Source organism: Bos mutus, chromosome 9 (assembly GCF_027580195.1).
Source record: "Bos mutus isolate GX-2022 chromosome 9, NWIPB_WYAK_1.1, whole genome shotgun sequence".
Classification (NCBI taxonomy): Eukaryota; Metazoa; Chordata; class Mammalia; order Artiodactyla; family Bovidae; genus Bos; species Bos mutus.
The window spans coordinates 49659464-49687311 of NC_091625.1; the positions used below are offsets into that span (position 1 = coordinate 49659464).

At 40.7% G+C, this 27848-nt stretch overlaps 1 protein-coding gene across 1 annotated transcript in view; it reads left to right on the plus strand.

Moving 5' to 3' along the window:
* Positions 1-26120, plus strand: part of SIM1 (SIM bHLH transcription factor 1) — a 68334-nt gene extending 42214 nt beyond the window's left edge. The window contains exons 10-11 of the mRNA XM_005902612.2: positions 22395-22797; positions 25019-26120. Of these exons, the coding sequence (XP_005902674.1) occupies positions 22395-22797; positions 25019-25749 (1134 nt within the window). The 3' untranslated portion in view covers positions 25750-26120. The remainder of the gene's footprint in view (positions 1-22394; positions 22798-25018) is intronic.
* Positions 26121-27848: the final 1728 nt, after the last annotated feature.

Sequence of the window (27848 nt, forward strand, 5' to 3'; positions counted from 1 at the left end):
AATGTTTTAACTACCATTAGACTGCTCCTTGGGTTCATGTGAGGAGGAGTTAATTTGAAATTGTACATGTTTCATAGTTTTTTTTTTTTTTTTTAAGCAATACAGAAGAGTGGAAAGTAGAAAATCACCCACTATTTCCTCTTTTTCCCTCTCCAAAATGGTGGTTTCTTCTAGAAATGTACTATGATGCATAAAAATCATTCACGTGCACACACCTGTGTTCACATAGAGTTTCTCTTGACTTTTTAAAATGTTCATTCTTGTGTTAATTCTTAGATAAATGCAGTCCTTAGAATTTTGGCCCTGTGTCTCATTTGAAATCTCAGTCATGAATTAAGTTTACTTAACATTTATGTGCCTAGTAAAGGTTATTCTTTAATTGCGTTTGCTTTAGATAATGATGGTGCTAGGTCAATCACTGACTGAGTTCCTAGCACATGGACTACTGATATGTAGAGATCAGAAATGGAACACAGTCTCTGCTTTCAGGGAGCCATGCGTGTAGACAGAAAAGGGAACAGCCTTTGCAGTGAATTGTCCTAGGACGATTGTCCTCAGGTAAACAGCGGGTCCTCTGGGGCGACACAGGGGAAAAGCGTGACATCAGGGCAAACTCATCCATTTCTGCTGAAAGGAAGCAGCTCAGTACTGCCATCTGGAATCCTACATCCTCAGAAATTTTAAAGAAAAGAAAATAATGTAGCTTCTCAAAAGTCTTATTTGGTCCAAATCGCTCTTATATTATTGAAGAATACTTATTTTTCAACTTTCTTGCATTATTGCTATTATGTGTTGCTTCAGTCAGTGCTAGCTGAGTGCCTACACTAGAGCGATGCTATGCTGGCCATTGTGGTGAATGGGGATAGCAGTTGAGTAGGTGCTAGACTATAAAAAAGTGGTATAAGAAACGCCCTTAAGTGTTTCAGTACAGTTGGAATGATAAGTTATGAACTAGAATGAGGGGCATATAGAGGATGATGTATACAAAAGGCTTCAAGAGAGATGTCAGTCTATATGCCTGGGGAGGGTTGTTGACCTAGCTCTGGGGGTAGAATTCAGGTATATGCACATAAGGGAAAGGAGAGGACACTTCAGAAAGACCAGGATTCTAAAGAGATGCAGGAACACCCTGAGTGTGACTGGTGAAGTGGGGGAGAGTGGGTCCCTGTGGTTAAGGACAAGGGGTTATATGTTTGGAAACATTCATTGATTGGTGCCAAATATCTGTGAGGTCAAGGCATTTGGATTTTGTTGTATGGAAAACCAGTAAAGGTTTTGAACTGGAAATGAAGCATTAAGGTGGCTGAAGCAAGGCAGACTACTCGGGAGGCTCATTTTCATAGTCCTGGGTGAGTCTAGCGGGGGTCTGAGCTAAAGTTCTCAACTGCAGTGAAAAGCACTGTAGAGGAAGGAAGGTTAAATTATTTTTATCCTTGACTGCTTGTACCTCTTCTCATTATAGATGTATTTTGATCATTATAGATTTATTTTTGAAATTATATATATTTGGTTGCACTGGGTCTTTGTTGTGGAGCATAGGCTCTCTAGTTGTAGTGTGAGGACTTGGTTACCCCATGGCATGGGGGATCTTAGTTCCTGGACTAGGGATTGAACCCTTGTCCCCTGCACTGGAAGGCAGATTTTTAACTACTGGACCACCAGGGAAGTCTCTGAAATTGTATTTTAAAGCTTACATTTTGTATTTAGTGACAATAATAGATGCATAATAAATATATTTTTATTTACAAAATGATGAAGATTTTCATAGTATTTAATTTTAAATTCTTCTTCCTCCTCTCAAAAATACAATCTTTTACTTTTTGTTATTTCCATGTTTACATATTTTTAGTACACAAATTCTCTTCAGATTTTTCAAGAGGCTGTTTCCAGAGCAAAAAAAAAAAAAAAAAAAATTGAGCTCATAAGGTAACATCTTGTGCTTTTTATTAGGTATGAAAATGATGTAATGATGCTATCAATATTATTTATTAAGCTCTTTGCTCTATTATGTATTAGGCATATCCGGAAATTTCTAACAGACATTTGATGAATAGCAAACAGCACCACTGCTTTTTGGAATTATTTAGGCACCCTTACTTGAAGATGTGAGACATGCACAAATTGTAATTCACTGTCACTACTCAGTCTGCAGTCGTAGATGAACTTTCAGGTCCCCACTTGGTATGAGATGCCCTTGGGAATGATTTTAGGCTTGATTACATTATAGTCACTTAATGAATGACTCGGTCACCTTTGTACCTCTATGTATTACTCGGGACAAGAGAGGTCAAAACTGTTTTGAATGGTTTTGAAAGATTTGTTGTAAGAAATATTATAGATAACTCCCAAAGATTCTGTAGGTAGCTACTGTGCTGCTGTAGAGCTATCTTAACAATATGAAAGTTGTATTTTATTGTTACTGGGTTTATATTCATGAATATAGCAACTTATGTTTTTCACAGTTCTGTTGAATTAAAAATATTGAGTTTATGGAATTTATTTTTCAGACCTTACCTCTAGCAATTGCTAGAGTCTCTTCCATCTATTTTGAAGGAACTAGTCATGGCTACTCCAATACAGTTGTGAGTTATCTTGACATAGTGTAGCCACATCAATCATGAATAAATTGCCTCCTGATTCTAGTTTCCTTTGAAACTTTTCCTCTTGGCATGTTTATAGTTGTTACATTTATTAGAGACAGTGCGTGCCCTCCTGTTTTATTGCCTCATTCTGCCCTTCTCTTGCTTTCTCCCTAGTCAGTAATAAGCAATACACTATATAATTCTATAATAACAGTGCATAAAACTATGTATGCTTCTGAAATCTGAAAGCATTTAATATCTTGTTACAGATACACTGTAACACCTGGAGGTTTAACTCCACATCTGTTACCTTAAATAATCCCACAGAACCCTCTTAATTTTCACTGCCAGCAATCTGGCTTCCTTTCAGTGAAGGTAGAAGATTTCTTCCTACAAAGGTTCTTTCTGGCCTCAAAAAATACACCGGTGACTCCTATGCTGACTTTTAAGCTACAGAGAAAAGAAGGACCAAGAATTTCCCTTGGTGATACTATTGACACATAGTATCAATACTTTTATCAATACTAGGATAGATAGCCCTTCATTTCATGTTTTATATGTTACATGAAAACATGTAATCCTTGACCATTAACAACAAAAACTGTAATGCATCTTGCAAAAAAAAAAAAAGTTATCTTCTCTGAAATTCTTATACTGTACAGGCTTTTTATGTTTTATGGTTATGTCGGAACTTCAGATATCACCTGTTCTATAGAAATATCAGGAGATTATTATTAGAAGATGAAAGGAGGAAAATTCGGAGGCAGTAAATGGAGACTTTAAGATCCTTGAGGACAGGAGATTTTGCCCTTGATAACGAGATTGCTTTGGGTACCCAAAAGCCCTTAGAACATATTGAGTGAGTAGGTAAATGAATTGATAGATGAGTGAAGTTGATAAGATAGGTGGATAAAGAAACAGGAGAACTGAGATGACCTGGGTATATGGCCCTTTCCCCAGAAGGCTTACAGATTCAGTGGGGGAGATAAAAATGTAAACGAAAAATTTAAACACAGTGTAGCATGTATGTGATAAAGGCATCATTGGCAGTGGTGAAGCTCTGGTGGTGTCTTGGGGGCTCCTCTGTCCTTCCAGCAGTGAACTGGAGGTGGGAGTTGGAAGCTGACAATAGCCTCTAGGCCTAGAGACCCTCATACCTTGGGGTGTTTCCAGCAGGTTCAAATTTATTTCTGTTTTGGGACTTCGTGGTGGTCTGGGGGCTAAGACTCAGTCCTCCCAATGAAAAGGGCACAGGTTTGATCCCAGGTCAGGGAACTATATCCTGTATGCCCCAACTAAGCCAAATAAATAAATAAATACTAAAAAAAAATTATTCCTGTTTGCAAGGTTTGCAGGGGGGCTGCAGGCTGACAGTGAATAAGGCCCTGAACCTCTTGGGTGCCCCGTCAAAGACCAGACTCACTCTCCACCTCCAGTTGTGCTTTCGCCCCTTACCCGTTTATCCTTCTTCTCCCACTGCCTGTGTCCCAGGAGCTCTGTCACGCTGGAGATCGGAGCTCATCTTAATTTTCTGTCCACTTTGGAAATTTTTCATTTTCAGCCTTTCCTGCTTCTCAGGTTGACCTTAAAGGACCACTGATCATGTTAGTGTTTGGAGAATTGCCACAGTCCTAGCTGTCACTCAAGGTTACCTATAATTGAGTCCTAAATTACATGAACCCTGTGATCCAGCCAGACTTCTCTGCTCCCTCTTTGCTGAATGCCTTGTCCTTTCCTGCCCCCATGCTTGTGCTTATGCATTTATTCTGCCTGCGTTGCCTCTATTTTTCAAAATTCTGCCTATCATCTAAGGACTGAATGCTACCTCTTTCATGAAATATAACTTTCTCCTTTGTGCCTCTATTTAGAATAATCTATCTTCTACTGCCTTCTGGATATGTCAGAGCTTCTCTTTTGGACTATAATATCTTTGAAAGTAGTAACTGTGTCTATTTCATACCTGCCCCCTACCTTGACCCAGCATCTGTGTGTCCTCCACTTATTCACTCACTGAATATTAATGAAATGAATGAATGGATAAGTAAAGACTTTAAGAAGAAGGTGGATACTTTGTTGGTTGCCTATAGAGACATTAAAAACCCCAAGGAGGGAAAATATTCTGCTGCTGCTGCTGCTAAGTCACTTCAGTCGTGTCTGACTCTGTGCAATGGCAGCAGGTTCCCCTGTCCCTGGGATTCTCCAGGCAAGAACACTGGAGTGGGTTGCCATTGCCTTCTCCAATGCATGAAAGTGAAAAGTGAAAGTGAAGTCGCTCAGTCGTGTCCGACTCTTCGAGACCCCATGGACTGCAGCCCACTAGGCTCCTCCGTCCATGGGATTTTCCAGGCAAAAGTACTGGAATGGGATGTCAGCTACTATGGAATTTATAACCTATGTAAAGAAGCAAAAGATACACATGCAAAAAAACCTAAGGATGCTTTCACAAATACAAAATCTTGCAGTACAAATCAAATACCTACCTGCTAAGGAGGAGTTAAATGTGGTAGAATCTAGAAGCTCTTTCAAGGGCAAAACTTTGAACAAGTGTTCTCTGGCTCACATTCTAAGGCAGAGAACCATCTGCATCTTGTCCTGGAGTGGGCTTTCTAGTCTCCATGTCTCCACTGTCATCTCCAGTGCAACCACAGAGAGAAGTGACAACTGATATTTACTCTGTGTGTGTATGTGTGTGTTTTGATTACAAAATGATTGCCCTGAGGTATCTATGCAGTAAGTCCACTACATACAAACCTTCAAGTTGTGAACTGTCTAATAGTGAGAACGTGTGTTCACATGTCCGATCATGTGAGTTAGTTCATGCACATTGTCATGCACGTGCATCCTCTAGAGATGGTTGTGCTTTTGTGTACTTTACTGTACAGTACTGTATAGAGTACAGTAGAACAGTTTCTTCATTTCAAGCCCAGGATGTCCAGAAGCAAGCACAAAAGCAGCAGTGACGTAGCTGGTACTTTTCAAGGTACTGTACCGAAAGAGTAAAAATGTTTTCTTTCTTATTTGTTTGTTTATTATTTGTGTGAAAAGTATTATGAACATATTACAGTACAGTACTATATGGCTGATTGTGTTAGTTGGGTACCTAGGCTAACTTTGTTGGACTTACAAACAAATTGGACTTATAACTGTACTCTTGGAACAGAGTTTGTTTGTACGTACGGAACTTACTGTAGAAGCAATGCTGTTTGGCCTTCCATCTCAGAAACATGTCTTTGTTTATGGGCTCAGCCCTAGTTCCAGGGTCCAATTCCCATGATCAGTAGATACTTTCTAGATAACTCTCTTATTCTTTTAATAATCTAAGTGCATTTATGGTACTGTATAGTTGTCTTCCATAAGAAAGGGAAAAGTCTCTTAAAATTTTGGTTTCTTGGTTTGTTTGGTTTGGTTTTTGACCAAACCTCTGGGCACAAAAGGCCTTGTGCAGGTCATGTTCCTTCATGATCTTTCCTGACCCTTAGCTCCTCCTCTATCCCATGCCCACTATCTTTGTCCAGTTCTGGGCTCTTCAGAACACGTCACATTTAGACTACTTCATCAGCCTCCTATTGTTCTTTTGGTCTCTAATCATTTCTGCCAGAGTAAGCTTCCTGAAATACCGTTTTAATTGTGTACCCACTGCTCACCCCCTTCCCCCCAAGCCCTACTTAAAAACCTAAAGAGGCTCTATGTTGGTTATAGTATGAAGCCCAATCTCCACAACCTGGTCCTGGCTACATCTTTGCATCTGTCAGCCACCTCTAGCCCCACCACATCAATTCTCCACCCTAGCTGTGTACTCGCCTAAGGACACCTTTCCTGTTGAGCTTCTTAAATCCTACCCAGCCCCCCAAAGCACAGCTGCAGCCTACCTCTCATCCCCACAGATCCCTGGCTATAAGGCATAATTCATGTTAAACACATCTCTCTTTCATAACATAGGATGGTTTGGATCTAGGGGAGAGTTAGTGTCAAAAAAGAAGTTGGGCAGTGGGCAAAGCAGCTGTGCTAAATCAAATGGAAAGCCTCTGCTTCTGACTTAATGGAAATGATGGCTGGAATTTGTGATTCTGCCCCACAGCTGAACAGAGGCGAAGCAGGGGGATGGCTGAATCCACCATCAAAATACGCCCAGGAAAATTTATTTTAAGAAAACCTATCAAATAAAATCTTATTAAAACCAAATAGTCAAAATCAAGAGAGCAATGCCTTACTTGACAGTTTTTGGTGGGATCTGACCCAGTCATAATGTGAAATTTGTAGAGTTAAGTTGGATTTGAATATCTTTGCTAAGAAATTTAGATTTCCTTAACTCATCCATCCTTCACAGATTTTTACGAAACCTCTTTAAGCACATTATGGCACATTGAATTGCAGTGTTTTCCTGGAAGGTCAAGGTCTGGATGTGTATTATTTAACAGTTTGTGCTTTTTTAGTTTTCCTTATTGTACTTGACTTAGAAGATGAGAAAGTAGATCCATCCTTCCATTTACAGACACCAGTTTGAAATTGATTACCTCGGTAGAGAGCCTTTGAGCTTTAGTTTCTTTTCACAAAGTTACAAGTCTGATAGATCTCCTCTTTCAGCATGCAGAAGGCCAGTGATATGCCTGCCAATAATCTGTTGGCCCAAGTCTAGGACAGTGCCAAGAGCAGCTTGGGCAGCCGTCCTTTGTCGAGACTCAGAATAAACCAATGGAAGGCCAGACAAAGCTGCAATAAGGGGCTGGAGCAGGTGGCACCACCTGCACCCATCTAATTCAAGCTCATCTAATCTGCCACTTATATGTGAAAAATCAGAGAGTGAGTCACAGTATCAGTGAAAAGATGGAAGTAGTTCTGGCTCATGCTCAAAGCCCATCAGGGAAGAAGATTACCGTTAAAACTAGTGCTACTGGTCCTGGAAACCCAGGATTTATCCAATGGGCTAGAGCCACTTCTGTATTATCAATGCAAAGTTGAGATCTCCTTGATCATTTACAGCTGTGTGTGCCAGGACATTAAAGGGCCTAATTAAATGTTTATTACCTGTTTAAAATCTTCAGTGCAGTGAAGATACCTGCCAGCCTTTGGGACTTTACCTTTGGATTTATAGACGGATGTGGACTGTGGATTTCATGGTTGGGAACAGCTCTCTCCATATGGAACTGTCTAGGGGATTCCTGGAGAAAACCCGGCCTCTGGTTCCGAGTGCTGGTTCCAGCTGCACGTCACCCTGACCGCTAATGAGATGTCGACTGTACTTACTTTTCTGTGAGAAAAATGACTGAACCAGATCCCAGCGACATTTTTGTAACTGTGGGGGGTGGATTAAGAGAAGGCCTATGACATTTCAAACCACATTTGAGGTACATAAAAAAACTTCCCATGTTTCTACTTCATGAAATTTATCAGGAACTTACAGGTATGAAAGATTTCTCACCAAAAGATTCTTTGAACTAAAAATAACTAAAATGTGGGTTAAAGCTAAATATGTCACAAAAACCACAGATTATATACTATGAGTGAAGCAGATCATAAAAATAATAAGTGAAAAGTCTTGTGAACCCATTTTTTAAAACTGTCATCTTTCATCTGATTGAAGATGATGATTTATACCATTTTCTAAAATGAAGGGAGAAATGGCCTAAGTATTTAAAATGCTTAATGATTAAACTTTGAATCAGTATTTGCTTTCTAATTGTAGTTTAAGCAGAAATATTTTTTGTGTAGTTCCTCTAGTGGAGTCATCCTTGACTCTGGGATGTGACTCAAGATTGACTTTTTTTTCTTTTAAAATGCATTCTCTAATTTTCCTTGAAGGTTTCCTTAAGCTTAACTCTTTTGAAGTTGTATGTAATTAAACAGAATTTCATTTAAAATTTCATGAGGATGCTTTTCCAATGCTAAACATGTGCGAGACTTATGTAGAAATCATGTTATAGTTAGCCTTTTTTAATGTATGTTCCTGAATTATGTTCCTGAATGTTCCTGAATTATTCTTGCTGTTGATTAATTAGACAATAAATTACACATGAAGTAAAAGCAAAAATTTCTATCTACCATTAATAGGAGTGCAGGAATGAAACAAATAATGTCTTCTTGATATCTTCTTTGCAGTTTCATTTATTTACAATTTCTAGGTAGTAAAGTTTTTCATGTTAGAAATTGACTTTATTATTTGACTGCTATTCAGTTACATTTTCACAGGCAAATGTTTTCAGTCAGCCCTTCAGATTAGCAAAATAACTTGCATAATTGTCATCTTAAAATGCATTTGATTTTGACACTAGTTTTTCTCTTACGCTTATGTTTATCCTTGACAAAACCCCCAGCAATTTCCAACGTGTATAAACCAAAGGCGTTCTTCATAGCAAACACAACTCCTGTTTGAGGGAAGCACCCCCAGCAGTGGGGGCTATTTTAATGGACATGCTGTATTACTTTAATCTAACCCTTTTACCATCTGTTCTTCCCATAACAGTGAATGAAAAAAAAAAAAGGACATATTTTATGTTTCAGGGTTACATTAGTAAAAAGTAAGATAAAAGTGATTTAAAAGCATGCATATGTTCTTAGTACAATGCAGTCTGCATCTGTGATGTTTTTTTCTCATGGTTCAGACACAAATCAAGAGGAAAGCTGTTCATGCCTGATAGAGTGAAAGTTTTTCATAGAAAACAGGACTTTACCATAAGAGGGTCTCTCTATATATTTTACAGCTAAAAATGATATTAAAAAAAAACCTCAGTGAGCTGCCAGAATAAAAATAGATAATGATAACATCTATCGTTGGAACATCTGGCATTTTTCCTGAGTTGCCTTGTTGCTGCCACATCCAGATGAATGCAGAGCACCTGTCTGGAACATGCTGTTGAGGCAGGAGAGACTCTCATGACTGTTATCAAAAGGGGAATATCTGTGCTGTAACTGTTGTGGAAGAGTGCTTCAGTACTAAGAGGACGTCACCGAGGCTGTGTGGAGATGGTCTACTGGAATGTAGAGGTTGGAGAAGGCTCCCTTTGTAAGAACATGCTTGGGGACCTGGGATCCATTACTGCTGCATACAGGGTGGGACACTGCTGTTTTTGTTAGCTAGGTACCTAAGTCTAGATGAGTCCAGGATTCTGGAAAGAGCAAAGACTCTGGAATTGCATCTCTCCTCTTAAATATCATACTCATGTGAACTTGGGCAGTTTAGGTTTTTTGTTTTTGCTTCATTTGTTGCATCAGTAAAGGGATTAATGATACTTTTAAGATGTTGTGAGCATTTAATAAGATATTGTCTGTGGGATCTCAGTACAGTGACCAGAGCGAAGCAAGTATTTGATAAAGGTAGTGTGATGGGTTGCTGTGTGGTGGGTATTAGCATATGCAAATGATATGGTAAACTGCCTCTTAGTCATTAGTTCATTTTCCCTTCCCAAGTAGCTACAGTGTTAATAGAGAGTAAGAGCTCCCTTCTTTGAACTCCTTAACTACATTGCTTTTCTCTTTGTTCAGCCCTTGCCATTTTTGAACTTGTATTAAAGTTATGTCTTGTGCATTATTTATACTGCTTCTAATATGAACACCTTGAAGATGGAGCTGCATTTCTCAAATCACTTGGCATATGGCCTTGCCAATATTAGATGTTCAGTAAATATCAGAATGAATCATAGAGTAAATTGTTGTAAATAGTTTCCATTGAATGCATATAAAACCCCAGCTGATGGCTCAGATTTTTAACCGGATGAAGTGTCAGTCTCTTTTAGAAGGAATGATTCTTTCACGAGCCCTGAGTCTCAGAGGAAAGCTGGGGGCTGTGACTGGCATCTGACATCCATTGCTGGCAGGCATCCAAGCTCTTTGCTGGTCGATGTTAGCCCACCTTTGGTGGGTGACATGTGGTTTCAAGTTTATTAGAACCAGGGCATCCTACATCTGACTCATTTTTTAAATTTACCAACATGAAAGCCTGTTTTGAAAATTAAATTTTAAATAAGAAATAGGGGTAAATTAAGGTGCAGAGTATTCATAATAATAAATTTTCTAAGAAGGAAAAACAGAGGTTTCTGCAAAATTCACCACCGGGAGTTGGTGATGGACAGGGAGGCCTGGCATGCTGTGATTCATGGGGTCGCAGAGTTGGACACGACTGAGCAACTGGACTGAACTGAAAGTTTCTTTCATTGTTGATAAAATCTAATTAAAATAGGGAATCGAATCATTCCGTTTCTTATCTTTAAACAGAGGAGAAAGTGTCATTACCTTTTCAAAAGAAGAAGAGCAGATTCTATAGGTTCTAAACTGTGTTTTTTTTTTTTTTTTTACCTAAAAATGATCTAGATATCAACAATTGCTGGGAGAACCATCCACAGGCGCTGGCTAATCGATCATTAAGTGTCCTCTCCCCTCCTTTGAAACAGATCTGTGGGCTTTCTGTTAAAGTTAAGTGATAAGAATCATTGGTACCAAAGGGCATTTGAGCCTTGAAAATCAGAGCATTTGGAAGAAAAGGCCATACTGTTTAGGTGATTGGCCAGTCACCTGATTTCTTTTGCGTCTGGGATGTTGATTTCTTTTTTAAAATTTTTATACTGAAGTATATTTGATCTGATCTGATCTGATCTGATCGTTGATTCATAATATTGTGTTGGTTTCAGATGTATAGCGACTGTGATTATTATATATACATGTATTTCAGATTATTTCCATTATAGTTTATTATAAGATATTGAATATAGTTCCCTGTGCCTTACAGTAAATCCTTATTTCTTATCTATTTTATGTATAGTAGTTTGTATCTGTTAATTTCATACTCCTAATTTATCCCTCCCCCCTCCCTTTGCCCTTTGGTAACCCCGTTTGTTTTCTATGTCAGTGAATCTGTTTTTGTTTTGTGTATAGATTTATTTGCATTATTTTTCAGATCCCACATATAGGTAATAGCACATAATACTTGTCTCTTTCTGTCTGATGTACTTCACTCGGTAGGTATTTTCTAGGTCCACCCATGTTGCTGCAAATGACAATATTTCATGATTTTTTATGGCTAATATTGCATTGTAAATATACACCACATCTTCTTAAACCAGTCATCTGTTGATGGGCACTTGGGCTGTTTCCACATCCTGGCTGTTGTAAATAACACTGCCATGAACACTGAGGTGTATCTCTTCGAATTAGAGTTTTTATTTTTTCCAGATGTATACCCAGGAGTGGAATTGCTAGATCATATGGTAGTTCTATTTTTTCATTTTTTGAGGAACCTCCTTATGATTTTCCATAGTGGCTGTACCTATTTACATTCTCACCAGCAGTGTACAAGAGATGTTTTCTCCAAAAGAGATGTTGATTTCTTTATTCTTTAACCTATGTGTTTTATCTCTGACATGCCTATAGGATGGAACTGAAAATATGACCTTCAGATGATATAATCTAGGGAAAAAAATCATTTTTACAAGATTGTGGTATAACTATTCCTCTACTGAAAAGAAAATCATTGATTAAGGACCTTTAGGTCCCCAAACTTTTTGGCACCAGAGACCAGTTTCATGAAAGACAGTCTTTCCACAGACCCGGGGTGGAGTGGGGGATGGTTTCAGAATAATTTAAGTGTATTGCATTTATTGTGCCTGCCGCTCACCTCCTGTTGTGCAGCCTGGTTCCTAACCGCCAAGGACCACTACTGATCTGTGGCCCCAGCGGTTGGGGACCTCTAATTTGCATGTTACATATATATCTGTAACATTTGCATTTTAAGAGTATTTCGATGCATGTTATTTACTTGATCTTCCCTGTGATGGTATAATGCAGGCAGTCTCTTCCTGTTCTGCAGATGGAAAAGTCAAAGCCCACAGGAGGTGATCTTCAGAACAAGTCATGTTGGATGATAGTAGATCAGGGTCCACCCATATTTGAATTCAGATCTGAATGCTGTTTCTACTGGACTCCCTAATTCATAACTTAAAATAATATTTTTATGCACAAAATATTAATCATCAGTAATAAAAACAAAGATATTTAATTAAATTATAGCTTTATCAGAGCATGTGTCTATTTCTTCAGAAAAAAAAGTTTAAAACAAATAGTCTTATCTCTAATCATTCTATAAAAATGAAATATTTTGCTATATAGGATTTTCTTATTTTAAAATACTTATGTTGAGGAAATTCCCTGATAGTCTAGTGGTTAGGACTTCATTCTTTCACTTCAGGGGCTCTGGTTTGATCCCTGGTCAAGGAACTAAGATCCTGCAAGCCACATGGTGGGGCCAAAAAACCAACAAACAGAAATGAAACACAACATCTTAACTTTGAAATGATTTCATACATAAAGAAAAGTTGCAAGGACAGTAAAGTATTTCTGCCTAATAAACCTAGGTTCACTACAGCTTAACATTTTGCCATTTTTGCTTTGTCATATTCTCTTTCTCTTTTCCCATCTGCCCTCATTTTTTATTTTTTCTGAACCAGCTTAGAGTAGGTTCCATGTATAATACCTCTTTACCTATACCTTACTACTCAGTGTATCAATATATTGCTTGGTGTAGTGGCTTCTTAGCAGTGCGGAATTTCAGTTTTTGTTAACTGCTGCCAAATTCTCTTCCATAGAGGCTGTTATCAGTCTGCATTTCCATGAGCTGTGGGTGGGACAGAGTACCTGTTTGCCCACACTCTGCCAAGCAAAGTATTTTCAAGCTTTTGAATGTGTGATAATCTAATGGTTAAGAAATGGTATCTCAGGGACTTCCCTGGTGGTCCAGTGACTAAGACTCTGAGCTCCCAGTGACAGGGGCCTCAGGTATGAATGACCCTGGTCAGGGAACTAGATCCCACGTGCTGCAATTAAGACTCCCTGTCCATCACCAACTCCCGGAGTTTACTCAAACTCATGTCCATTGAGTCAGTGATGCCATCTAACCATTTCATCCTCTGTCATCCCCTTCTTCTCCTGCCTTCAATCCTTCCCAGCATCAGGGTCTTTTCCAATGGGTCAGTTCTTTGCATCAGGTGGCCAAAGTATTGGAGGTTCAGCTTCAGTATCAGTCCTTTCAATGAATACCCAGGACTGATCTTTAGGATGGATTGGTTGGATCTCCTTGCTGTCCAAGGTACTCTCAAGAGTCTTCTCTAACATCACAGTTGAAAAGCATCAATTCTTCAGTACTCAACTTTCTTTTTACTCCAACTCTAACATCCATACACGACTACTGGAAAAAACATAGCTTTGACTAGATGGACCTTTGTTGGCAAAATAATGTCTCTGCTTTTTAATATGCTGTCTAGGTTGGTCATAACTTTCCTTCCAAGGAGAAAGCGTCTTTTAATTTCATGGCTGCAGTCACCATCTTCAGTGATTTTGGAGCACCCCAAAATAAAATCTGTCACTGTTTCCACTGTTTCTCCATCTATTTGCCATGAAGTGATGGGACCAGATGGCATGATCTTAGTTTTCTGAATGTTGAGCTATAAGCCAACTTTTTCACTCTCCTCTTTCACTTTCATCAAGAGGCTCTTTAATTCTTCACTTTCTGCCATAAGGGTGGTGTCATCTGCATATCTGAGGTTATTGATATTTCTCCCAGCAATCTTGACTCCAGCTTGTGCTTCATCCAGCCCAGCGTTTCTCATGATGTACTCTGCATATAAGTTAAATAAGCAGGGTGACAATATACAGCCTTGACGTACTTTTTTCCCTATTTGGAACCAGTCTGTTGTTTCATCTCCAGTTCTAACTGTTGCTTCTTGACCTGCATACAGATTTCTCAAGAGGCAGGTCAGGTAGTCTGGTATTCCCATCTTTTTAAGAATTTTCCAGAGTTTGTTGTGGTCCACCCAGCCAAAGGTTTTGACATAGTCAATAAAGCAGAAGTAGATATTTTTCTGGAACTTCCTTGCTTTTTTGATGATCCAAAGGATGTTGGCAATTTGATCTCTGGTTCCTCTGCTTTTTCTAAACTTGAACATCTGGAAGTTCATAGTTCAAGTACTGTTGAAGTCTGGCTTGGAGACTTTTGAACATTAATTTACTAGCGTGTGAGATGAGTGCAATTGTGTAGTAGTTGCAATATTCTTTGGTATTGCCTTTCTTTTGTATTACCTTTTCTAGTCCTGTGGACACTCCTGAGTTTTCCAAATCTGCTGGCATATTGAGTACAGCACTTTCATAGCATCATCTTTTATGAATTGAAATAGCTCAACTGGAATTCCATCACCTCCACTAGCTTTGTTCATAGTTCAAGTGGGTTTCCTAAGGCCCACTTGACTTTGCATTACAGGATGTCTGGCTCTAGGTTGGTGATCACACCACTGTGATTATCTGGATCATGAAGATCTTTTTTGTATAGTTCTTCTGTGTATTCTTGCCACCTCTTCTTAATATCTTCTGCTTCTGTTGGTGCTAAGTCGCTTCAGTCATGTCCGACTCTGTGCGAGCCCATAGATGGCAGCCCACCAGGCTTCTCCATCCCTGGGACTCTCCAGGCAAGAACACTGGAGTGGGTTGCCATTTCCTTCTCCAAGGCATGAAAGTGAAAAGTGAAAGTGAAGTCGCTCAGTCGTGTCCGACTCTTAGCGACCCCATGGACTGCGGCCCACCAGGCTCCTCCGTCCATGGGATTTTCCAGGCAAGAGTGCTGGAGTGGGATGCCATTGCCTTCCATACAATTTCTGTCCTTTATTGAGCCCATCTTTTCATAAAATGTTCCCTTGGTGTCTCTAATTTTCTTGAAGAGATCTCTAGACTTTCCCATTCTATTGTTTTCTTCTATTTCTTGCATTGATCAGTGAGGAAGGCTTTCTTATCTTTATGCTATTCTTTGGAACTCTGCATTCAAATGGCTATATCTTTCCTTTTCTCCTTTGCTTTTCATTTCTCTTCTTCTCACAGCTATTTGTAAGGCCTCCTCTGACAACCATTTTGCCTTTTTGCATTTCTTTTCCTTGGGGATGGTCTTGATATCTGCCTCCTGGACAATGTTGTGAACCTCTGTCCATAATTCTTCATGCACTCTGTCTTTCAGATCTAATCCCATTTCTCACTTCCACTGTATAATTGTAGGGGATTTGATTTAGGCCATACCTGAGTGGTCTAGTGGTTTTCCCTACTTTCTTCAATTTAAGTCTGAATTTCGCAATAAGGAGTTCATGGTCTGAGCCACAGTCAGCTCCCGGTCTTGTTTTTGCTGACTGTATAGAGCTTATCCATCTTTAGCTGCAAAGAATATAATCAATCTGATTTCAGTGTTGACCATCTGTTGATGTCCATGTGTAGAGTCTTCTCTTTGTTGTTGGAAGAGGGTGTTTGCTATGACCAGTGCATTCTCTTGGCAAAACTCTATTAGTCTGTGCCCTGGTTCATTCCGTACTCAAGGGCCAAATTTGCCTGTTACTCCAGGTGTTTCTTGACTTCCTACTTTTGCATTCCAGTCCCCTATAATGAAAAGGACATCTTTTTTGGGTGTTAGTTCTAGAAGGTCTTGTAGGTCTTCATAGAACCGTTCAACTTCAGCTTCTTCAGCATTAGTGGTCAGGGCATAGACTTGGACCACTGTGATATTGAATGGTTTGCCTTGGAAACAAACAGAGATCATTCTGTTGTTTTTGAGATTGCATCCAAGTCATGCATTTCAGACTCTTTTGTTGACTATGATGGCTACTCCATTTCTTCTAAGTGATTCTTGCCCACAGTAGTAGATATAATGGTCATCTGAGTTACATTCACCCATTCCAGTCCATTTTAGTTCACTGATTCCTAAAATGTGGATGTACACCCATGCCATCTCCTACTTGACCACTTCCAGTTTGCCTTGATTCATGGACCTAACAGTCCAGGTTTCTATGCAACATTGCTCTTTACAGCATCGACTTTACTTCCATCACTAGTCACACCCACAACTGGGTGTTGTTTTTGCTTTGGCTCGGTCTCTTCATTCTTTCTGGAGTTATTTCTCCACTGATCTCCAGTAACATCATGCGCACCTACCAACCTGGGGAGTTCATCTTTCAGTGTCCTATCTTTTTGCCTTTTCATATTGTTCCTAGGGTTCTCAAGGCAAGAATAATGAAGTGGCTTGCCATTCCCTTCTCCAATGAACCACATTTTGTCAGAACTCTCCACCATGACCTGTCCATCTTGGGTGGCCCTACACGGCAAGGCTCATAGTTTCATTGAGTTAGACAAGGCTGTGGTCCATGTGATCAGTTTGGTTAGTTTCCAGTGATAGTGGTTTTCAGTCTGTCTGCCTCCAATGGAGAAGGATAAGAGGCTTATGGAAGCTTTCTGATGGGAGAGACTGACTGAAGGGGAAACTGAGTCTTGTTCTGATGGGCAGGGTCATGTTCAGTAAATCTTTAATTTTCTGTTGATGGGTGGGGCTGTGTTCCCTCCCTGTTATTTACCTGGGGCCTAACTATGGTGGAGGTGTAATGAAAATAATGGGGACCTCCTTCAAAAGGTCCCATGCATGCACTGCTACACTCTGTGCCCCAAGCCCTGCAGCCGGCCACCACCAACCCACACCTCTGCCGGAGTCTCCTGGACACTTATGGGCAAGTCTGAGTCAGTCTCTTGTTGGGTCACTGCTCCTTTCTCCTGGGTCCTGGTGTACACAAGGTTCTGTTTGTGCCCACCAAGAGTCTGTTTCCCAGTCCTGTGTAAGTTCTGGTGGCTCTATGGTGGGGTTAATGGCGACCTCCTCCAAGAAGGCTTATGCCTTACCCAGGTCTGCTGCACCCAGAGCCCCTGCCCCTGAAGCAGTCCACTGCTGACCCGTACCTCTACAGGAGATGCTCAAACACAGTTCTGTCTTAGTCTCTGTGGGGTCTCTGTGTTCTGGTGTACACAAGGTTTGTTTGAGCCCTCTGAGCATTTCTGGCAGGAATGGGGTTTGATTCTAAATGCGATTTTGCCCCTCCTACCATCTTGCTGGGGCTTCTCCTTTGTTCTTGGATGTGGGGCATCTCCTCACAGTTGCTCGAGCACTGCGCAGCCACTGCTCCTGCATCTACCATCTTGCTAGGGCTTCTCTTCCCTTGGACATGGGGTATCTCTTATGTGTATTTTACCACAATTAAAAATAATTTTAAAAAGAAAAAGAATGGTTACAGAGGACCTGGAAGTGGGAAAAAATGCTGCTATAAGCATTCATGTATCGATTTTTAAATGAATATAATTTTCATTTATCTGGAAAAAGTGTCCAGTTTTGCATATAGCAGTTGCACATTTAGGCTTTTTAGAAACTTCTAAGCTCTTTTCCAGAAGGGCTATATCATTTTACATTCCTATCAGCATTGCATGAATGAGCCAGTTTTCCTTCATCTTTGTATTGTCATTTGGTATTGTCACTATTTTTTTATTTTAGCCATTCTAATAGGTATGTGATAATATTTCTTAGTTGTTTGAATTTTCCATCATGTTTTGTCATCTCTTTATCTACTGAGTGAAATGTCTCTTCATGTCTTTCACACATTTTAGTGTTTTATTGTTGAGTTTGGGAGTTCTGGATTTTGCTTGATTTTGAGTTCCTTACCTGTGGTCAGTGCTATGAGCTACTAAATATTGACTTGTGTTCATATTTTGGCATTGATTGAGCTCTTTCTTCCTAAGGATAATTTTCTTCATTTTGCCTATGTCCTCAATCCCTTTCTCTCTCTCCCCACTCTCTCTCTCTCTCTTTTTTTTTCACATAGTTTCTTAAACCACTCTGTACCTTACTCTCTGTACCCACAGGCTCATAGCAACTGCTGCTGGACTTTCTTTTTTTTACTTATAAGAAATTTGAAATTTGGCATATTCCTTGCCTCCTAGTAATGCTGATAGGATAGGTCATGTGAGGTTTAATTTGTGCTCCTTGATAACTTTATGTTTTCTTGGGGGAGGATGTGTGAAGAGATGCAGATTCAAATGGATGCTATTATCCTTCCTACTCAGAAGCCTCTAGAATGGAATGATTTATTGACCAAAAGTCCTCATAATACCTATAAAATTTGTGTTATGAGATACTTGGGGGGGGGAATTAACATTAGAGCAAAATTATGACTGACATAATAGCCTTCTTCTTATAACCATGAAAATAAAAATTCTTGGACTTGTATTATAGTTCTAATTATCTACTTTAAATAAGTGCAACAGGACCAGGAACAGGCATAGGGATCATGTGTTTCAACACTAGAAAGGATACCAAATAATTGTCTTATCATGAAGAATATTAGAGCTGGAAGAAAAGTTCAAGGACTAACCTAACCTGATATGTCATTTTATAGCTGAAGCTAAGAAAGATAAATTTTCCCTAGGTTACCCTGGTGGGCTACAGTCCATAGGGTCGCAAAGAGTCGGATACAACTGGAGCAACTCAGCACGCATTCACACCCCGAGAGTTACTATCAAGAATGGATCTGGAACCAAGTCTCCTGGCTCTCTGTCCCTAGGGCCTCTTCCATTAAATGGCCCCAGCCCTGGTTCAGCTTTTCCTGTTAGGACCCAAGAAATTAAATCAGTTGCCTGTGACTGTACATGTGGTTAAGTAGCAAATGTAGGTGCCAGGGAGACCAGGAGGCTTCATCTATAGCACTCATTCACAGGCGGCATACGTTGCCTGGCTGCCTGCCTCTCTTTCTGCCCTCTCTCTTTCCTTAAACATGTCATGAACAACTGAACTACTTCAGATCAAATTACAGGGTTGTAGTGTTAATGAAGTATGGTCTGTTTTAAAGGGCGGACATGGCTTACCGTTTTTTGTTTTGGGGGGCTTTTTTTTTGTCCCATGAGGGTTCTTAATTTCCCACCAGGAATCAAACTGGTGCCCCCTGCAGTGGCAATGCAGAGTCTCAACTACTGAACACCAGGGAAGTCCACGGCTCCCAGTTTTGATGGTGCACTCAGGTTTAAGTTTATAGGCCTTGTCTTATAAAACAAAGGTTTACGGCTTGGCTTTTCCTCCATACCCTCTAAAGCAGTGGGAGGGCTCAGTCTAACTGAACCACCCAACTCCCGCCTGCTTGAAGGTCAGTGCCTGCGCTGCTGTGGTTTCCTGATTATCGACAAGAGGCTTGTCTGTCAAATTCTTCTTCAGGTGCTCTTGAAATGTGTACCTCACGTACACCAGGGTTGCCTCATGTTGAATTTTCTTTATCAGCGAAGGACAGAATGTTCTTCTCTGCTGCGCCAACAGCACTTTCCCATACACACTCAGGGAAGGCTTTTCCTCCTCTCAGCAGGGCTCAAAAGTCTTGACTGGAGCACTTCAGAAATAGGCCTGGTTTATACTTTTATAAAAACAAGCAGAGTCTGGGCAATTCCTAGTGTGGAATAGTACCGATGATCTTGAATTTTTCCTAGCAAGCATGTGGATGGTGCTACCAGAGGGCAAATGGATAGCACGCTGGTCCCCACTCAGTCAGGAGAGAGGGTGGCAGCCCCTGCTTGGTGAAATGAGAGGCTGGTGTTCAGGGGGAGAAAAGGCAGATGGCAGGTGGGGACGCGTAGGAGAAACGGAGCTTGGGGTGCCATGATATGTCCACCCTACAGGCCTGCAGGAAAGAAGTTAAATTTTCTGTTTTTTTTTTTTGTCCTGATGGAATATGGCAATAGTCCATATGTACATTCAGAAAATAATAAAATTAACGGTAGAAATAGCCATGGAAAAATCTTAACCCTGGAATCATCTGGAACTCTGTCCTGATATTTATCAGTGTGCTATGGAGTAGCCCCGGAGGAACCTCTGTACCTCATCTCCCTGGTGGAGCTGCCTGTTTGCACAGAGTTGGGGAGGGTTGGGATTCTTTCTTCTGTTCAGGGTGGGCCTAGGAGAAAAGGGAGAGTTTGACTTGTCCTTATAAGCCCTCATCAGGGATCACATTTGCTCAACTAGCGTGTGACATGAAGAACAATAGAGCCTGGGAATTTCTCCTGTCCCTGTGCCTCCCCCATCCCTACCTCCCTGCTCAACCTCCTTCCCACCTTACCCGCGCCCCACCACACATACCCATCCCTCCTTCTTGGGGATGAGAAAGAAAATGCAAACTGGACTTGTATTTTGATTCCTGCACCTATAAAGCAGTTTCAGCCACTTTTCTGGTAATCTCTCTAACACTGAATCCTTTCTTTCTCTTCTCTTCCTTACCATGGAAGAATAAAAGCAGGCTTTGAAACCAGATAGACTGTGAGATGGCTGTGGCATCTTATTAAAACTCAGTGATGCAGTGTCCTCATCTATAAAATGGAGCTATGTTACTGTCCAAGTGGTTATAAGGATTCATTTATATAATATATTGTGAGTGGTTAGGGTTAGCATATTGCTGGGCACACAGTAAGTTCCCAATAAATAAAGTCTATTATTATAGCAGGCAATGGCACCCCACTCCACTACTCTTGCCTGGAAAATCCCATGGCCGAAGGAGGCTGGTAGGCTGCAGTCCATGGGTTCGCTAACAGTCAGACTCGACTGAGTGACTTCACTTTCACTTTTCACTTTCATGCATTGCAGAAGGAAATGGCAACCCACTCTAGTATTCTTGCCTGGAGAATCCCAGGAATGGGGGAGCCTGGTGGGCTGCCATCTATGGGGTTGCACAGAGTCGGACACGACTGAAGCGACTTAGCAGCAGCAGCAGCAATCTCTCTATGGTACTAAGAATTGTGTTTAGCATTAGGTGACCAAAACCTGGTAGAAATGATTATATTACTGATTTTAATGGCCCTTGAGGAACCTCACCTCCTGGGGAGGTCCTCTGGCCTTTTATGTTTTCTTTAAAACACCTGACCAAATACTCTGGCAACACGTGAGCAGTGTGATTCCACAGAGGTGCAGCCTTGCCTGCAGCTATGTTATCCTGACGAGCCTGTGCATATTTGAAGTTTCACTTTAGAAAGCAAGAAACACATCCTAGTGAACAGGCTAACTTATATGGGACAAGACTTTCCCAAAGTCACATTGAGACTGAATTAGGTTAAGTATTTATTAACTACCTTGCCCTGTATCCAGCATGACTCTCAGAGAGTTACCAGTCCAGTGTGAAGCCTTAAACCTTGCTTTTCTTTTGTTTTTTATGTAAGAAAAAATGTGAAAAGTCAACAGGAGCAAAATATGGTGCTCTCAGGACTTCCTCTGGTGGTCCCAGTGGCCAAAACTCTGTCTGCCACAACAAACACGGGGGCACAGCCAATTATATAAGCAAATAAGTATTTTTAAAAAATATGGTGCTCTCTTGGACTCTCTTTTTGACACTACCATTTGTGTAGCAATGGAGAACCTGGGTTTGAATTCTGGCTCTGCCAGCTGCTAATCCTGTCATCTTGGGCAAGTCATTTCCCCTTCTAGGGCTTTAGCTTACCTACCCATTTAATGGGTTACTAGTATCTCCACTTGGGATACCCTGGTGACTCAGCTGTAAAGAATCCATCTGGCAATGCAGGAAATGTGGGTTCCATCTCTGGGTCAGGGAGATCCCCTGGAGAAGGAAGTGGCAAACCACTCTGGTGTTCTTGCCTGAAGAATCCCATGGACAGAGGAACCTGGCGGGCTACAGTCCAGGGGTCCCAAAAGAGTTGTACCCAACTTAGCAACTAAACAACAACAAATATTTTCACTGAAGCGCTTGTAAGAATTATGTTGAGTAATTCATGGGAAGTGCGTCCAGCAGTGCCTGGCATTTAGTTCAGTCCATGTTTGTTATTAGTTTTCTCTCCTTCTTCCAGCGGCCTAAAGGATTTTCTTCGCGGTACCATGACTGACTTGGGTGATCCAAGTCAGGGGAGCCCAGCCTGGTGCTAGAGCCCAATATGACCTTAAGGATGCTTTCAGACCTTGGGGTCTTTTTTTTAAATGTTATTTTCTCGTCCTCTCGGTTTCAGTACTCCGGATTTCCCACGGAAAGATCGGAATCAGATCACGAAAGCCAGTGGGGCGGCAGTCCCCTGACGGACGCGGCCTCCCCGCAGCTCCTGGACCCCGCGGACCGGCCGGGCTCCCAGCACGACGCGTCGTGCGCCTACAGGCAGTTCTCGGACCGCGGCTCCCTCTGCTACGGCTTCGCGCTCGACCACTCCAGGCTGGTGGAGGAGAGGCATTTCCACACCCAGGCCTGCGAGGGCGGCCGGTGTGAGGCAGGCAGGTACTTCCTGGGAGCGCCGCAGGCGGGGAGGGAGCCCTGGTGGGGCTCTCGCGCAGCCTTGCCCCTGACCAAGGCCTCCCCGGAGAGCAGAGAAGCCTATGAGAGCAGCATGCCTCACATCGCCTCGGTGCACAGGATCCACGGTAAGGGCGAGCTCCAGGCTCCTGACGCGCAGCCTGGCACCTCTGGGCAGGGTTATCTTAGTCTAAGTTGGACCCTGGAGTGAACCCCACCCAGTGAGTTTTCTCCTTGGAATTTATAAATCAGAAACTCCAACCAATGGGATCCTAAGAACCAAATCTGCTCTTTTGAAGAGTATTGATTTTGCTGATGTTTGCTTAATCCATTTATTTTGAACAGGCAAGTAAACATGATTCCCATTTTAACATTAAAAAAAGTAGAGAAGTTAAGATGAATTAAGTCTATTCCTACTAATGTGCAGTATGCATGCATTTAAATTTCTTCTGTTTTACTTTCTTCTGTATTCTCAGGCTTCAGATGTGGACAGGGAGTAGCTTGGGGCTCCTTTAGCAGGGTTTCTCAGTGAGGGCACTGTTGGTGGTGGGGGGGCTGTTGGGGAGGCCTGCCTTTGTTTTATGGCCTATCACTCACTGTCACAGGTGTCTTAACTTCCCTGGTCCTCTAGGCATTAAATGCTAGTAACTGCTCCCTTCATCCTCTTACAGCAACCCACAGTATCCTCTGTGAGTTGAGGATGGAGTGAGATATGGAACCCATGGGGATTTTCACCTTGGGATTATTTCATGGCTTTGTGAACACATAGCAATGGGCGCTGCAGTTAAAACCTTTAGTGTTATTAATGCTCTTCTATGTCCATTTCAATGTAATCTGCTCAAGGAGACCTCATCCTGTCCAGTCCAAGCTTGGGTCCAGGCAGGTCTTGAAACCCCTCCCCATTTCGTTAAAAGGCAGTGACACTAAGATTGATCCAGTGGCCATGGTATTTCTCTTCCTGCTGTGTCTCTCAAATGAGAAATATGCTGGACATTGTGGTTCTCCCCATAAAAGTCTTCTGCAAATACCACCCGGGCACTGACTGTTTTCTATGAATGAGTTTGCTTTGTTTCCATTTTTGCTTTTTATTTTTCTGCTTTTATTTTTAATTTCTCTGGTTTGGTGGCCTGGGAATGGAAACCCAGGGCAAAGGGTAATTGCTTGCCAAAGAATGGAAGTGAAGTGAGAATCCTGGCTTAACCTACATGGTCGTGAGGGAAATATTAGATATAAAATAAGAAAAGGGAAAAGGAAAGCAATGACTAGTGTGATCCTGGGCTTCTCTGCTGCATTAAGCAGTTTCAGCTTTCATAGGTCCCTTTCTGCTTCTCTTCTCTCTTTTTATATTGACTTCAGACTCTTTGGAGAATAATTTAATTTATGGAATAATGGTTTGGATGCATTCTTCGTCCATCTCTCTCCTTGGTTCAAAATAGGTATTATTAACATTTAAAATGTTTATTTATTCTTCACTTTATTTTAGAAACAATCTAAAATGCCAGAGTTTCTATATGATTATGTGTGTGTGAAACTGAGATTTTTTTTTAACACTAGATTTAGGAAGACCATATTTATATTTTTGATGAGGATGATATATACACACACATATATATATATATCTCCATTCACACATACACATATATGAATATGTATAGATATTTTTAACCCTCAAATAGTTTAAAAACTAACATTAGAGGGTTTTTGTAACTCTACTTAAGATACGTATAGCAATTTTAACATTTTAGGTGATTTAGTGGAAATTGAGAAAATAGTCCAGACTATATTATTCTCATCCTCAATCTTAACTGAAAGCATTTCTAAGCATCAACAGAATACTTCTCTAGAAAATAACATAAACCAAATGTTTTGCATTTTCTTTATTATTTACAGTCAGACAGGTCTCAGGGATATTCATCCATGGACAAATATAAACATACTTTACTGTTTCACTCGTTGGCATTCACAGTGCATGAACCAAGTTTACCTTCTAGAAAACTTGTTGTAAACTTCATCTGCACTTAAAAGCCACTGAGAACTATGAATTCCAGGACAATATGTTGACACTCTGTCATGTGCGCCTGTGTCTGTTTCAAATATTGGTGCACATATTAAAAAAGAAAGATATAAGGTTTCTTTTAATAGGGAAAAGAAAAGTGAAAGTGAAAGTCGCTCAGTTGTGTCCGACTCTTTGCGACCCATGTAGCCCTCAAGGCTCTTCTGTCCATGGAATTCTCCTGGCAGAGATACTAGAGTGGGTTGCATTTCCTTCTCATAGGGAAAAAAAATTCACTTGCAATTTTGGGGGTGCATTTTAAGACCACTTACTTTTTTACTTTTTCTGGTTTCTAGGGCGAGGTCATTGGGATGAAGAGAGCGTGGTCAGTTCTCCAGACCCTGGGTCTGCCAGTGAATCAAGTGACCGATACCGCACTGAGCAGTTTCAGAGTAGCCCGCATGAACCTAGCAAAATCGAAACTCTGATAAGAGCCACCCAGCAAATGATTAAAGAAGAGGAGAACAGATTGCAGCTAAGGAAAGCGCCCCCAGACCAACTGGCTTCCATTAACGGAGCTGGGAAAAAACACTCCCTCTGTTTTGCAAACTACCAGCAGCCCCCACCGACAGGTGAAGTCTGCCACAGCTCAGCTCTTGCCAACACTTCACCATGTGACCACATCCAGCAGAGAGAGGGAAAGATGCTGAGCCCCCATGAAAATGACTATGACAACAGTCCCACAGCACTGTCTCGGATAAGTAGTCCCAATTCAGATCGCATTTCCAAATCCAGTTTGATCCTAGCTAAAGATTATCTACATTCTGATATGTCTCCCCATCAGACACCAGGAGACCATCCTGCCATCTCTCCAAACTGCTTTGGCTCTCACCGGCAGTATTTTGACAAGCATGCTTACACATTAACTGGATATGCCCTGGAGCACTTATATGACAGTGAAACCATTAGGAACTATTCCCTGGGCTGTAATGGCTCACACTTTGATGTAACTTCCCATCTAAGGATGCAGCCGGATCCAGCACAAGGACATAAGGGAACATCTGTTATAATAACCAATGGAAGCTGATGTTTTTTCTAAAATATTTTGTTCTTTAAGGATCTCTGAAACATATTTATCATTTAATGCCCCACTACCAGCATTTACAATGCCGCAGATTGTTAGAATGGATAATTTAAGTTACTGGGTATTTGACATATGTTCTTGTGAAATCAAAGACAGAGCACTGCATTCAGGGTTATACATAGATAATGGAGCTAAAGTGAATACACAGATTTGCCCCTCTATTTATATGGGAAACAGAATAAATTTTAATTGAAAAATACCCGTGTAGATTAAGTGAGCTTGTTTACCACATGAAAGGACAGATGGATGACAATGCATTATAATGATCCAGTGAACTTCATGCACATAGACCACTATCCACAATCTGCTGTACATACTTCACATACTGACTGTATTTCATAAGTACACCCCAAGCGGGTAACTTTCCTTAACCCTAGCACATAGAACATTGGAAAGAAATTTCTATTCCCAAATAACTAAGAAAGAGGGCGATACATCTCATAAACTAGTTTTTCTTTGTGGTTTCAACCATCCAAATCATTTGATTTAGGCATAAATTAAGGAAATGGCTCTGAATCTAATACAAGAATGAGTTTTCACCTGGTATCCATTATAAGCAATCAGGAAGTGTGATTTTGCACCTTACTTTTGAGTTCGACAAAGAACAGGATCACATTGACATAGCGTTAGGGGTTTTTCTAAGTAAAAACACTGAGTGTTGGGACACACATCAAAAGCCTGGGGTGCCCTATTGGAAATAGGTTAGTAAAGATGGACAAGACCAGAAGCAGAGAAAAAGGAAATGATATCTCAAAACAAACAAGTGTCAGCAGATGTAATCAACATATTGGAAGCTTATAAAACTAACCAAATAAAAACTCAAACTAACTCACCAGGAAAAAAGGCTGCTAAGTGGGAAAAAAAAAAAAAAAGCCAACAGAAAAACTAAGGAAAACCAGTGAAGTACTACATGACAGCAGTATAGTTGTTTGAAGTGTTCGAACACATGTCAATGCACAGATGTGCAAATGTGACACGTGGAAAGCCTCAGGAGAGAGTCTAAGACAAAAGCTTGGGCTGATGGACAAGTGGCTAAAAGGGCAAGAGCAGTTCTCTGACTGAAGGAGCAGGCCAAGTGTTCATTTTCCATATTGTTTATAAACGGCAAAAACAAACTTGGTCTTAGGTTCATGGATACAGTAGAAGATGTGGACTAGATGTCGAGATCTCTGAGTTCCAGCTCTGACCCTGCCTGTAACTTATTTTGGGAGCGCTCACCATGCCTGGGCCCCCATTTCTTTATCTGGATGGCAGCTTTTAAGTTCCAAGCTTCTGTGGTTCATTGGAACTGAACTTGTCAACCAGTTAATAACTATCTGATGTGAGTTATCAAGGCTCATCTTTCTGGCTTTTCTGCACGCAGAGAGGTCTAGATGCTTTGAAACTCGAGCAGGTCCATGGGCTTTTTTAGACATGTTATAGCTACAGTCAACTTTCTAGTTCAGCCAAGGTATAGATGGTAGAAACTGAGGGAGAAGTAATATAAATAATATTTATTTAATGCACCATTCTCTAGTAATCAAAGCAAAGTGACATAAGTGATTAGAGAAATTTCATAGAAAATATTTCCTAAGAGTCCCTTGCCTAAAACTCATGTGATATGGAAGGGGGTGGGGTATATTGGAAGAAATTACTTATCATTTTGAAGGCAGAACATGACTTTGAGCACTCAGGGATTGGTACTATATCTTCATCTTTTAACACAGTTATTTGAAAGTCCAGAGGCAGGTGACAATCTGAATGATGGTAATCTGAGATGAATACTGTTTGTATATGAAAAAGGAGGCTACATAAAATTAAATAGTTCTTAAACAGCAATATTTGTGCTGTAAATGAAAAAGGTGCAAGTGAATGAGACAGTCAGTGTATACTTTAAAAAATGTTCAAAGAATAAGAAAAACTAAAAATTGAACTATACAAGCTCTCAACACTTAAACTGAATTTTTGATCAATTTGCAACATGAAGTAAGGTTTTAGGAATGCTAAAGTTTTTGTTGAATTCTGTAGATAGACAAATGGTTCAAAGGTACACATAGCTCAAG